Genomic DNA, 12,414 nt, shown 5'->3' with positions numbered 1-12,414 from the left:
GTGGCTCCTGTTGAAAGAGAGAGAGAGAGAGAGAGAGAGAGAGAGAGAGAGAGAGAGAGAGAGAGAGAGAGAGAGAGAGAGAGAGAGCACATCCGTGTGTTGAGAGCACACATCCGTGTGTTGAGAGTCTGCGTGCTACTGCTGGCCGCTTTCCTTCAGTCATTAAGCTAGCCCATTGCTCTGCGTTTCGGGCACACGTGGGCAGCTACTAGCCTCACCGAGCAACCAGCAACCATTGTTGCCGTCTTCTCTTTTCACTTTGAAGTAAGAAGAAAATATCATTGTGTGCATTGGAAATTCTCGACAATATAGATCAAAAATTCACGAACAAATAAATCAGCTGTAACTGGTAGTTTGTGGCATACATGTACAGAAAATGGTTGCTGTGAATTGCCCCAATATGGCTGAAGTCCGAGCAAGTAGTGGGCATTGGTACATGCAGCTCCGATAACATGTGTCTGGATCCGTGTGTTGAGAGTCTGCGTGCTACTGCTGGCCGCTTTCCTTCAGTCATTAAGCTAGCCCATTGCTCTGTGTTTCGGGCACACGTGGGCAGCTACTAGCCTCACCGAGCAACCAGCAACCATTGTTGCCGTCTTCTCTTTTCACTTTGAAGTAAGAAGAAAATATCATTGTGTGCATTGGAAATTCTCGACAATATAGATCAAAAATTCACGAACAAATAAATCAGCTGTAACTGGTAGTTTGTGGCATACATGTACAGAAAATGGTTGCTGTGAATTGCCCCAATATGGCTGAAGTCCGAGCAAGTAGTGGGCATTGGTACATGCAGCTCCGATAACATGTGTCTGGTGGGTCGATACAGATATCTGCACGGGATGATTCACTCGAGGTAATAGCTATCTAGTATCTACGTAGGTTAGTCAAGGCAAAGGTGTCAACGTCAACAGCAGCTAACTAGTACTGATAGGCATTCGTCAGTATAGGTAGCATGCACACAGTAGCAGGATGTGGTGGAATGTGACAATGATCACTACTGAGTACTGTACTGTATAAACTACTAGTGTTACAACTTTTCCGTTTAGTGCAAGAATGTGAGCAGAATATAGCTGTGCTGATTCTTTAGAGCCCAGCGTTGGTGCTGCCCTCCGGCTTGAACATATCCATAGTCTCCATGTTGAGTGCGCATACACCACGCATAAAGGCGCGCTTCATCCTCGCTTCGTACTCGCCTCTTTCCTCGTGCAACTTTTGCACGCAGCCGCGCTCTGCATCGAGCAACTCGTGTGCCTACGTGCACAAACATTCATGAATGCGAACACACAGGCATGCAGACATGCCCACAAACACACATGGGTGCCCACGCACACACATGCACGTTCATCAGTATGCCGAGGCAGTGGTATTGGTCTGGGTCACAGTGTTTATCTTGTGACACTGCAGTACTTGAATATACACCAGGCAACTGTGCTCGAGGCACAGTGCAGTGTACTCCAGATATGAAGTGTGATGTGTATCAAATGTACATGTACCTTCAGTTGAATGGTGCAGACTTTGAAGAAGAGACCTGGGGGCACACCTTCTACTGTGGCTACTCTGAGGTCAAGGGGGTACATTGCTCCAGCAGGCACATACACTAGAGTCGCTCGCTAAAGAACGTGGAGCCCAAGAACGTCCAGCCTGAAATTCTAAGAACGCCACAGCCTAAAGCTAAGAACGTCGGTGTTGGTTTTCTGGCAGCTTGTGGGATACATATAATCCAGTACGGATTGTTTCTAATAACGTGCTATAAGAACGCAGCCAGATTGCTGAAAAATAAGAACGTCCCAGGCTAACCCCTTGGAAACAACGTTCTTGGGCGCGCGACTCTACTGTACTGATCTCGCCACGGGAATGGTGTGGCTCATTCAGACTCCTACACACATCTAAATGCTAATAATTGTGATGATTGATTGATACACACCATGCACATCTCACCTGGCGCAGCTCTTCTTCATACTTTTCAGCTAGTTCCTTACAGACACTTGTTGCCTTGGCCTGCAAGAGAGCGTTTCAAGAATAAAATACAGTGATGCATGCTTTGCTTCCGGTTACCGATGGTCTTGTTTCGAGTCCACGGACAAAATAATATGTCTTTGTTGCCCTGGTTGGAATTCGACTGAGCCTGACATTTACAAAAACCATGATACACTCAACATATCAAAGTGTCCAAAGTGGGTAGCATAATCATCTGTTCCTTTGTCTTTTCTTCTCCGAATGATGATCAGAAGAAACCTCAATACCTATCGCATTTACAGGAAGTTTGCCTTCGCCCACTCGCCAAGTCTATCATGAACGGGAAATCCCGACAATACAATGCATCTCTGAAAGTCACCATGCCACCATTTTGGAATGCTTAGAATGGTTTGGATTTTGTCACAGTGTTTGCACGTCATGATTTGGATCAAATACAGTGGCTACCTGCACAGCTACAGTTGCAGTATACCGTACCTGACATGCTTTCTCGACATGTTGCTTCCACCTCTGCACAAGCACACTTCTCCAGGCGTTGTAGACTTTGCGTTTCAGGCACTTCTTGTAGTGGCGTGTTGCCAGCTTTGCAGTGAATTCCTTAGCAGGAAGAAAAAGTTCACGCAGGCACTTAGCAGAACTGGTAAGGGATAGTAAAGAGTTGTAGTTAGGGTGCAGAGAGTTGAGGGCTGTGGTCGCTTGCTTAGACTCCGGTTCATCTGTCCACACCATGGTAAAACTGGTCAGGATTGGCTTCAGCTCCACAGTATGATAGTGTATTCCTAGAGTCTCTATAGTGTCCTTGATGCATCTCATATCCCGGCACAATATTCAGTCACCTGACACGACAATAATGATGTCAAGTACCTCTCTCTTTGTACTGCTGTGATTGGCTTGCCATTGGCCAAATGATTTCTGCAATTGAAGTTGATCCGCCTGTAGAGCCAGCAACAGAGAGAAAGAAAGCCGGAGAGAGGATTAACTGCAAAGAAAATTTATGTGTGGGTAAGAGACAGAATAAAGCGGGATGGTTTATCCGCATGCTGTATGGCCCCACAGTTCCTGAAGAGTTCTGTAAACATGTATAATATACTTGGCCTGTGAGATGTCATCTACTTGATCAATATGTCCGCAGCCCTAATCATCCATCGTGTCCACCAGCACACAACTTACTGCTATTCATGATTTGAAAATCTTTTACATCTTCATTGGTCTTCTTCAATAGGATGCAAGTACCACAGAGCTCAGACTTCAATAGGATGCAAGTACCACAGAGCTCAGACTTCAATAGGATGCAAGTACCACAGAGCTCAGACTTCAATAGGATGCAAGTACCACAGAGCTCAGACTTCAATAGGATGCAAGTACCACAGAGCTCAGACTTTGAAGGCATGCCTAGATCACTTATTTAAAAGTTATTATGCACAATGTCATGTCTATATGTCCATATTTCGTTTTGTCATGTCTCCACTCATTGCGTATGCAGTTTGCAATGCACTGAAAAGTGATGGTTCGGTGGATGGTGAGGACGTACTTGTTTCTTTAGGCTCTGTGTCAAGTTCTCGATGACTTGATCTTTGTGCTTCAAACTATCTTCTAGTGTGCTGGTTAACTGCCGTAACTCCTCCATTTCATGACGAAGACGACTGACTTTGGCAGCGTGTCTGCAGAAAGAGGATGAGAACACAACTACCAACGCAACACTATACAACACAAGCTGTGCATGCAGAGTCTTGGACCAAATGGTAAAGGGGTATGGAGGCCACGGTCTTTTCTGACCGCAGGGTCAGAAGATGTCATAGAGACCTCTTTGCTTTTGAATGAGCTCGACATAACGGGCCCAAGGTGCCCATCTCCCCCCCCCCCCCCCCCCCCCCACCGAAGTCATGCAGGTACCCAATCCCAGATGGACATCTTGGGTTTTCTGAGAAGTAGTTTTCGCACAAAGCCGGTAGGAATCAAATCTGCAGCATGCTTGGAAGGCCGATGCTCTCACCATTTTGCCAACCATGCTCCTGACCATGGCTGCTAGAAAAGCAACAAACCAGTGACCAACACGGTAATCTCCATGATGTGCTGCATGTGCAGTCTCACATACATGTACTAATAATAATAATAATAACTTTCGTAAAATAGCAATGAAAAATATCAATTGTGCACTCATAACCATGTATAAACAATTAAAATGAAGCAATTCCAGAACGTTTTCGTGTGACCATCATCAGTGGAACATCGTCACATAGTAAGAATCACTAAAACAACCAGTTATATAGCTAGAGTAATATGAAAAGAAGCGTGAGAATGCAGCACAGCTAGCGGTTATGCATAACGCGTGTAGTGTGAACCTTTGCAGTGTATCTGAGTGTATCTTTTCATATTACTCTAGCTATATAACTGGTTGTTTTAGTGATTCTTACTATGTGACGATGTTCCACTGATGATGGTCACACGAAAACGTTCTGGAATTGTTTCATTTTAATTGTTTATACATGGTTATGAGTGCACAATTGATATTTTTCATTGCTATTTTACGACTGTTGTCTCCTCGTTGGTTATTTAAATAATAACTTTATTACTTATCAGGATGACCCAAAGGCTGCCCGCCTATCGTGGGGTCCGTCACATTACAGGATGATGGTACATGATAATTGATTTGCATTACAGTGACTCTCCGAGCGACATCACCCGTGAAATACCACACAGTACATGGTCTGTTCCGTTCAGTCAACCCTCATTCAGATCATCCAGGCTGTGTGTCTCACCTTTCTCTTTCTGCTCCGCTTTCGAGACGAGACTTCTGTAGATACTTTGCTTTGGCCTGGGCAAACTCTGCCTGCAAAGCAAAGGTTATCACATGTAGTGCTTTCAAGCATCTGCATGTAATTATTCCTCTCACCAAGCCCATGCGTATGCACTCGCTGTGCTTTCAAGCTTGCATCGGTATAGTACTGTAACAAAGTTGAAAATCAGCACCTATTCTGTTAGTTGAACGAGTGCAACAGCATCATTGCCGAATCATAGTTAGTACTGCACTTACCAGAATACATTGCTTCAAGTCATTCGTCATTGCATCAATCTGCCCTTCCAGCCTCTCTGCATCCTCATCATGTCCACTGCTTGGCCTAGTCTCTCTTATCGTGTGAATACCACTGGCGGTTGTAGCAACCCCACTAGCAGTTATATCAGGCCGTATTCCTCCTACAGGTGACCTCGGTAACTGAAACAAACACACAACATGAAAGATACATCGGATAAAGTACAACCACTGATCTTTTTTACCGGACTCCCAATATAGTAACATCCCTGGAGTGTTGCTCACCTCCCAATATAGTAACATCCCTGGAGTGTTGCTCACCTCCTGATAATCCACACGTGTATACATAGTGTGCTGCTGTTGCTGCTGCTGCTGCTGCTGCTGTGTCGGTCTATTGCCAGCCAATGTTGGTATGTTATTGTGGGTATGGTTAGGCATGAGATCCAGTGATGATGTGCTGCAGCTAGATGTGTTGGATGAGTGATCGGACACATCTTGCTGCCGTTGCTGCTGTAGCAATTGGCGCCGATCTCCACCAGGGTGGCCTGCATGACATACAAGGTTGTGCCACACAGAACCCGGCACATCAGTACACATCCCTCGAGATCACATTTACATGCCCCATATTACGTTGCTCAGATTTTGACAGATCACTCAGGATTGGCCATGTACCCAATGCGAACAGCTGATCAAAAAAACATGCTGGGTCGTTTACCACAGCTTGGCCAATCCCCAGTGATGTGACGATGGAAGTATACTGTGCATCCAGCACAGTGCGTCTCAAGGAAATCTGACCGCGTGGGTTAAGTTTGTGCAGTGCACCTTTTCGCAGTCCAGTGTTCGCAGATCTAGGGCTGCGCAACGCCCGGCGCATGTTTGAGCTACTCGATCGGATTTCTTTGAGCAGTACTGTATTTACAGCCCATTCCGAGAATGACGAGGCTCCCCAAACTGGATTTTGCCCAAAGCAGTGCTTGAACATGTCCGATCCCAGAATTATTCCGAAGATTATTGCGGGCTGCCTACTCAACTGTGCCCCATTGTGAACGGGAGAGCAAATGCCTGCTGAATGTTCAAGTATCGAGCCGGTTGTCATGCTCAATCACCATACATGTATTTAGAAATTTGGTGTGAGCTACAATTTGGAGCAAGCATACCATTGGTCCGCAGAGTGGAAGTTTGTGGTCCGGTGCTTGCTGTCGGCACGTTAGCCCATTCAACACTGGACGTTGAAGATGATGACTCTGATTCGCTCAGTGTGTGTATCTCTTGCGCCAGGGAAAGTGGTGAGCCAGTACTAGCTGCCTGGTGAGTGGATCCTCGTTGTCTGCTAGCAGCCAGCTCTCGCCTTACGGACTCCTCTAAACTTTGTACCGGTTGACGAGTTTGAAGTAGTATGTTTGGCACAACTATTGCATGGCTGATCAGTTCCTCATATTCTTGCTTCAGCCCACTGGAAACGATCGAATCTGAACCAGGACTATCAAACGTTCCCAGAGGTGGTGTGGCCACGAACAGATCTTCGCTAGCTGGTTCTTGAGACATTGCCGCTGCTAATCGCACGGCAGCGTCGCTCAATCTACAAAGTTAGTTTGTGGCCAGTGGCAGCTGCTCTCCTCTCGCGCTGTTACGCGTTAACTAATACTTTGGAAGTAAACAGAGCGGCAGCCAACTACCTGTGGTAGGTGTTTTCTAAACCAACAAAACTGTTACAGCTTACTTTTGTAAAAAATGTCCTGCAAGCTAGGCGGTAGACCATGGTAGACGGGGGTCTACATAATGCCATGGTATGCCCTGGGTTTGAAGCCTTGCAGGATCCGCGCTCATCGTCATACTCCACGAAATGACTATGTCAGCGCGAGACGACAATGTCATGTCAATCTGTTTGAAATCTGCCCGCCATGCAGCGCAGTGTGTAGGTGGCAAGGAGGCCGCACGATCTACAACACACTGCATCGCGGTTCTCACTATCTCAGTGTGGTCGTATTTAGCGCTTTTGGGCGTCGTTATCTTCTTTTCTTCTTCGAGCACCGAGTACAACGTAAGTAACATTAAAGGGGAAGTATACCCTAAAATCAAATTTTCACCAGTTGTAGTCTTCGGGGTGCTGAGTCGAATGGTCTTGGTCCGAGGAAGCTGAGACGCTCCCTTCCTACTTGAATCCCAATCGAACTCGCGCACTTCCACCGAAACTGGGTGACTGCGCCCTACGAGATGGGGATTTGTATGCAAAATGTCACTAAAAGCGCCATTTCGTTCTTATAAAAGCACGGATGACCGCGATTGGCCCATATGTTGTAGTCTTTTGGACGCTGAGTCGACTGGTTTTGGTCCGAAAAGGCTGCGATGCAGCGTTCCTCCTTTATTCCCAATCGAACATGGTTGAACAAGCGGTCACGTGCTCCTGCGTACACCAGTCACCTGGTCACCGTGCCTGCAGGGTACAACTTACTACTAATACTAGCCTGTTTGACCTTTTTTGGGTGCACTCCTGTCACTCGAGTTGAACTCGAGTTGAACCTTGGTGTGAAAGTTGTCGCCTGCTGGGGCGGTGACCAGGTGATTTGGGCACCCAGGAGCACGTGACCGCTTGTTCAACCATGTTCGATTGGGAATAAAGGAGAAACGCTGCATCGCAGCCTTTTCGGACCAAAACCAGTCGACTCAGCGTCCAAAAGACTACAACATATGGGCCAATCGCGGTCATCCGTGCTTTTATAAGAACGGAATGGCGCTTTTAGTGACATTTTGCATACAAATCCCCATCTAGTAGGGCGCAGTCACCCAGTTTCGGTGGAAGTGCGCGAGTTCGATTGGGATTCAAGTAGGAAGGGAGCATCGCAGCTTCCTCGGACCAAGACCATTCGACTCAGCACCCAGAAGACTACAACTGGTGAAAATTTGATTTTAGGGTATACTTCCCCTTTAATTTTGCTACTTGACCTTGCAGAGCGTGGCACCCGGGTTCTTCTGCTTGTTCTGCTGTCTTCTTCTGCAACACCCCATCCCTGTTCCCTCGGTAAGTGCCCTATGCCTGGAAACGGAGCTTTCTCACACAGCAGCAAGGACAGGAAAATTCCGTTGCAACTCTCCCAAGTTTGCATGATCACCTGGTTGTGTCTGATGATCAGGTAAAAGTGAAACATCGACGGAATTCCCTCTCCACTTGCTGCGTGAGTCGGAACCTCACACAACACATTCAATGATACTCATCACGCCACGGACACTTGCCTCGATCGGATAACGCAGCGACATCGAGCGCTACATCTCACACTCAACAGCATGTAGCTGTGATTACGGTACAGAGCCAAGAAAAGAACAGCGTTGTCGCTTATACTATTGGTAACCTTGGACGGCCCCTAAGCCACTTCGAATAGATACCGGCAAAAGACCACAACAGTTTCAGAAAAAGAAGAAATATGCGAAAAGAAGACAAAAACTAGGGTGCCGACACCACTCGGGCACAGATGCCCACCCAACCGCTTCGGTCAGCAGCAAGGGCACGGAACGCCTCCAGATCGACTTTGCTTGACAAGGAAAGTCCAATCCGCTTGGCATCATCTTGTAGGAGCGTTGGTAGTGTGTGTCTTGGTCGTCCCCTCCAGCCCGCTGGACGAGGCTCTTGCGAAGTATGCTCCCATGGCCATTGATGGTGGGGAGTCAGCCGGGAGCCGGAGGACGTGCCCAAAGAGCCTCCACCTAGCTCTCAAGATGATGATGCCGAGAGGAACCGCGCCGGTACGCTCATAGAGCCTCTCGTTCCTAATCCGATTCGGAACACAATGCCGATTAGCGCCCGCAGCTGTTTTCGGTGGAAGGCCTCAATGCGGCTCAGCTGCTGTTTCTTTGGTGCCCATGTTGCACAATTGTAGCAGAGTACAGGGAGTACAAAGGCATTATAGAGCCGGATGCGGAGATCCTCCGAAACTAGCGACCTACGGATCCACAGCGTCCAGAGTTTATGAGTATGTTACAGTGTTTTACTGGTGGAAGCAATTGTGCCGATTACTGTGTCCAGAGGTTGGAATGCATATCGGTAGGTAGGAGGTTTGCTTGCAGCATGATGGCTGTTAGGGTGAACTCGCTTGTCTTCCTGTAGTAGTACTGCCGGGGCACTCTTCTTGACTATGATGAGGAGAGCAGCAAGGACATCTTAGTCTTGTACTTGGCGAGCGCTGTTTCAGGCAGCGGACGGATAAGTTACCACGAACAAGTACCGGTACTAGTAACTATGTGCGGTTCATCCACCGTCCGTAGAGGGCTCAATTTGCCGAAGGCAAAGAGCGGAATACACAGACAGAAGAACGAGCAGTTGCGGTTTCGTAACTCTGAGTTTCACGAACTGAATCGATCATCAGACGAAAATTGGCACCAATTTTTGTCTGATGATCGATTCAGTTCGTGAAAATCAGAGTTACGAAACAGCAACTGCTCGTTCCTCTGTCTGGGTACTAGTAACTATGCAGACGGCAAGACTGCACCCGGCCCGTGCCCTGGCTTCGCTCTGTACAGAAACATCACACGACCGTGGACGCACAACACTCTGTCCGGCGTGTATTTAGTATTTACCGCCATATTGCCAGGTGCGTGTTTACCACCATAATTATCCACCATAATTATCAGGGAGTCGTAAAATATTTAATTTACGACTCCCTGATAATTATGAATAAAGTTACTGAGTCAGATCATGTACCCGTACAATACGTTTCACTTCCAGCTGCACCCTTTTCATACCAGAATAACCAGATGAGGGTCGGATCTCATGAGTCATGACTTCATGTACATGTAGCCGATTGTTGCGAAAAATCAGGGATTTCCCGATATTCCACTACTGTAAAATATACAAAATTTCGGCGCTGCAAAATTTCGGCACTTCACGATTTTTGACATTTCGGCGGCGATATATTTTCGGCGTGAGGTAGAGGGCATGGTATAGTGCGACAGATGCTGTGAAAAATTTCATCGGCGTTTTAAAGGGGAAGTATACCCTAAAATCAAATTTTCACCAGTTGTAGTCTTTGGGGTGCTGAGTCGAATGGTCTTGGTCCGAGGAAGCTGAGACGCTCCCTTCCTACTTGAATCCCAATCGAACTCGCGCACTTCCACCGAAACTGGGTGACTGCGCCCTACTAGATGGGGATTTGTATGCAAAATGTCACTAAAAGCGCCATTTCGTTCTTATAAAAACACGGATGACCGCGATTGGCCCATATGTTGTAGTCTTTTGGACGCTGAGTCGACTGGTTTTGGTCCGAAAAGGCTGCGATGCAGCGTTCCTCCTTTATTCCCAATCGAACATGGTTGAACAAGCGGTCACGTGCTCCTGCGTACACCAGTCACCTGGTCACCGTGCCTGCAGGGTACAACTTACTAGCCTGTTTGACCTTTTTTGGGTGCAGTCCTGTCACTCGAGTTGAACTCGAGTTGAACCTTGGTGTGAAAGTTCTCGCCTGCTGGCGCGGTGAACAGGTGATTTGGGCACCCAGGAGCACGTGACCGCTTGTTCAACCATGTTCGATTGGGAATAAAGGAGGAACGCTGCATCGCAGCCTTTTCGGACCAAAACCAGTCGACTCAGCGTCCAAAAGACTACAACATATGGGCCAATCGCGGTCATCCGTGCTTTTATAAGAACGAAATGGCGCTTTTAGTGACATTTTGCATACAAATCCCCATCTAGTAGGGCGCAGTCACCCAGTTTCGGTGGAAGTGCGCGAGTTCGATTGGGATTCAAGTAGGAAGGGAGCGTCGCAGCTTCCTCGGACCAAGACCATTCGACTCAGCACCCAGAAGACTACAACTGGTGAAAATTTGATTTTAGGGTATACTTCCCCTTTAATACAAACGTTTTGGGTCGGTGCCGAATATAGCCGACATTAAATAGCTGCCGAAAATTTGTATATTTACAGTATGCAACTCGTAATGCCACTCAAACCTTACATAATCATTGCGGCTCGTTTTGTTCCAATCTAATGCTCCATAATGCTCTGACAGTGATCAGGTGATAGTCTCTGCCGAATAGAATGCCGGCATTTATCCGCTGTACCCTGTACATGTAGTACGGTACTAGTACTTACTTGTTTTTCGATTTTGACAGCATGTTACAAGGCGAGGAGTCGAGGACCATAACCCGGTTGGCAGAGTCCCGGTCTTGCCACCATTTGAACCGTATTATTGGGAAAACCCAGGTTCGGACCCTCGTTACCAGGGAGCAGTACAATACTATTGTACTGCTCCCTGCTCGTTACTGTATAGATCTAGGGGTTGGTAGGATTTAGAAAATTTCTTTTTTTGTTGTAGAAGTCGTCGTGTTGCCGCCGCAGTATTGTTCACGTTGTCGCGTTGCTGCCGCTCAGCGGCTGTAGGGATCACGTCTGGAAAGGATTTTGTGATTGTGATGTTGTTATTTTCTTGTCTTCCTCTGTAATTTGTCATTTATCTTTTTTTGTCTTTTTTTGTTCTTTTCTTTTTTTTGTCTTTTTTCCAACTTACTTCTGCCCATGGCGTCCTTCTCTCAGCTCGTCAGCTGTAACAGTCATAGTCATCACCATGACAACTGTTTTGAGAAGGTGCTCGCTGCCGACGAGGTTGGTGATGTTCCGACAGTACTTTTACTTTTTAGTACTATAGTAGTTACTAACAAGAGTACATAAACCGGTTTATGTACTCTTGTATGTACTCTTGTATAGCGAACCACACGTAACAATGCACGGATGCACACCGACTACTTATACTTATAGTAACTAACTTGAGACCCCATTACATGTACATGTAGCTGCATCCATGTGCCTGGCCACAAGTTCCCCGAGTTGACTGTGGGAAGCAGCACGGCTGGAAAAACCGCTCCCAGGCAGGACTTGAACCAGGTACCTCTCGTATAATCTCAATCATGGTCTTTGACCAACCCACTGTGCCTGCCTGTTCAAAAATGTTCAAACATGGATGCAGCTAATGAGGTCGTTCTCGGCACTTGTGCCAGTGGTTGTGAGACTTATCCACTCACCCCCACCGTTATACGCGTTAGGCGCTGCATCTGCTGCTAGTATAGGGTTTACCGGGTGTTAGCGGCCGTCGTGAGTTCCCTTCGGGAACGGACACGATAATTTTTTTAATTTTTTTTAAACTAACTTGAGAACGGGTTTATTCACAACACCCCCGCCCCGCGCGGCCAATCGGGTGAAACCATAAAGTAAGAGTCAAAAAAAAGGAAAAAGAAAACCCACGAACACTCTTTGTGTTGATCCACTTGTACCAACACTAGGCAAGAGTGCTGGGCTTGTACAATCACACAAGATACAAGTAAATAATTAGTTAGTACCACGGGGCCGGGGCCATAATATACATGTACCAAGAGTTCATAACCCCCTGGGGGTTATGAACTCTTGATGAATATACAAATACCACACCTA

The 12,414-nt window shown here is 46.9% G+C and overlaps 1 protein-coding gene across 2 annotated transcripts; it reads right to left on the bottom strand.

The window, feature by feature from the left end:
• Nucleotides 1-19: 19 nt before the first annotated feature.
• On the bottom strand, nt 20-6,764 carry LOC135822291 (centrosomal protein POC5-like). 2 transcript variants are annotated; one of them, XM_065335024.1, is made up of 9 exons: nt 6,163-6,764; nt 5,291-5,550; nt 5,009-5,188; nt 4,734-4,804; nt 3,506-3,635; nt 2,839-2,907; nt 2,452-2,571; nt 1,939-1,998; nt 20-1,251 (listed from the first exon to the last, which is right to left on the bottom strand). In XM_065335024.1, exons 1-9 carry the CDS (start codon nt 6,548-6,550, stop codon nt 1,084-1,086), a joined length of 1,446 nt encoding a protein of 481 aa, XP_065191096.1. In that variant the 5' UTR covers nt 6,551-6,764; the 3' UTR covers nt 20-1,083. The 2 variants fall into 2 exon arrangements, with proteins under 2 accessions (XP_065191096.1, XP_065191097.1); XM_065335025.1 differs by having other exon boundaries at nt 5,327-5,550; nt 6,163-6,762.
• Nucleotides 6,765-12,414: the final 5,650 nt, after the last annotated feature.

The sequence above is a fragment of the Sycon ciliatum genome, chromosome 8 (assembly GCF_964019385.1).
Source record: "Sycon ciliatum chromosome 8, ocSycCili1.1, whole genome shotgun sequence".
Lineage (NCBI taxonomy): Eukaryota > Metazoa > Porifera > Calcarea > Leucosolenida > Sycettidae > Sycon > Sycon ciliatum.
This window is presented reverse-complemented; position numbering and strand designations above follow the sequence as displayed.

Coding starts and splice junctions, on each gene's coding strand:
- LOC135822291 (XM_065335024.1), bottom strand. CDS start 6,550: ATGTCTCAAGAACCAGCTAGCGAAGATCTGTTCGTGGCCACACCACCT. Junction 4,805..5,008: donor ACTTGAAGCAATGTATTCTG/GTAAGTGCAGTA, acceptor TTTGCTTTGCAG/GCAGAGTTTGCCCAGGCCAA. Junction 3,636..4,733: donor AGCGGAGCAGAAAGAGAAAG/GTGAGACACACA, acceptor CTCTTTCTGCAG/ACACGCTGCCAAAGTCAGTC.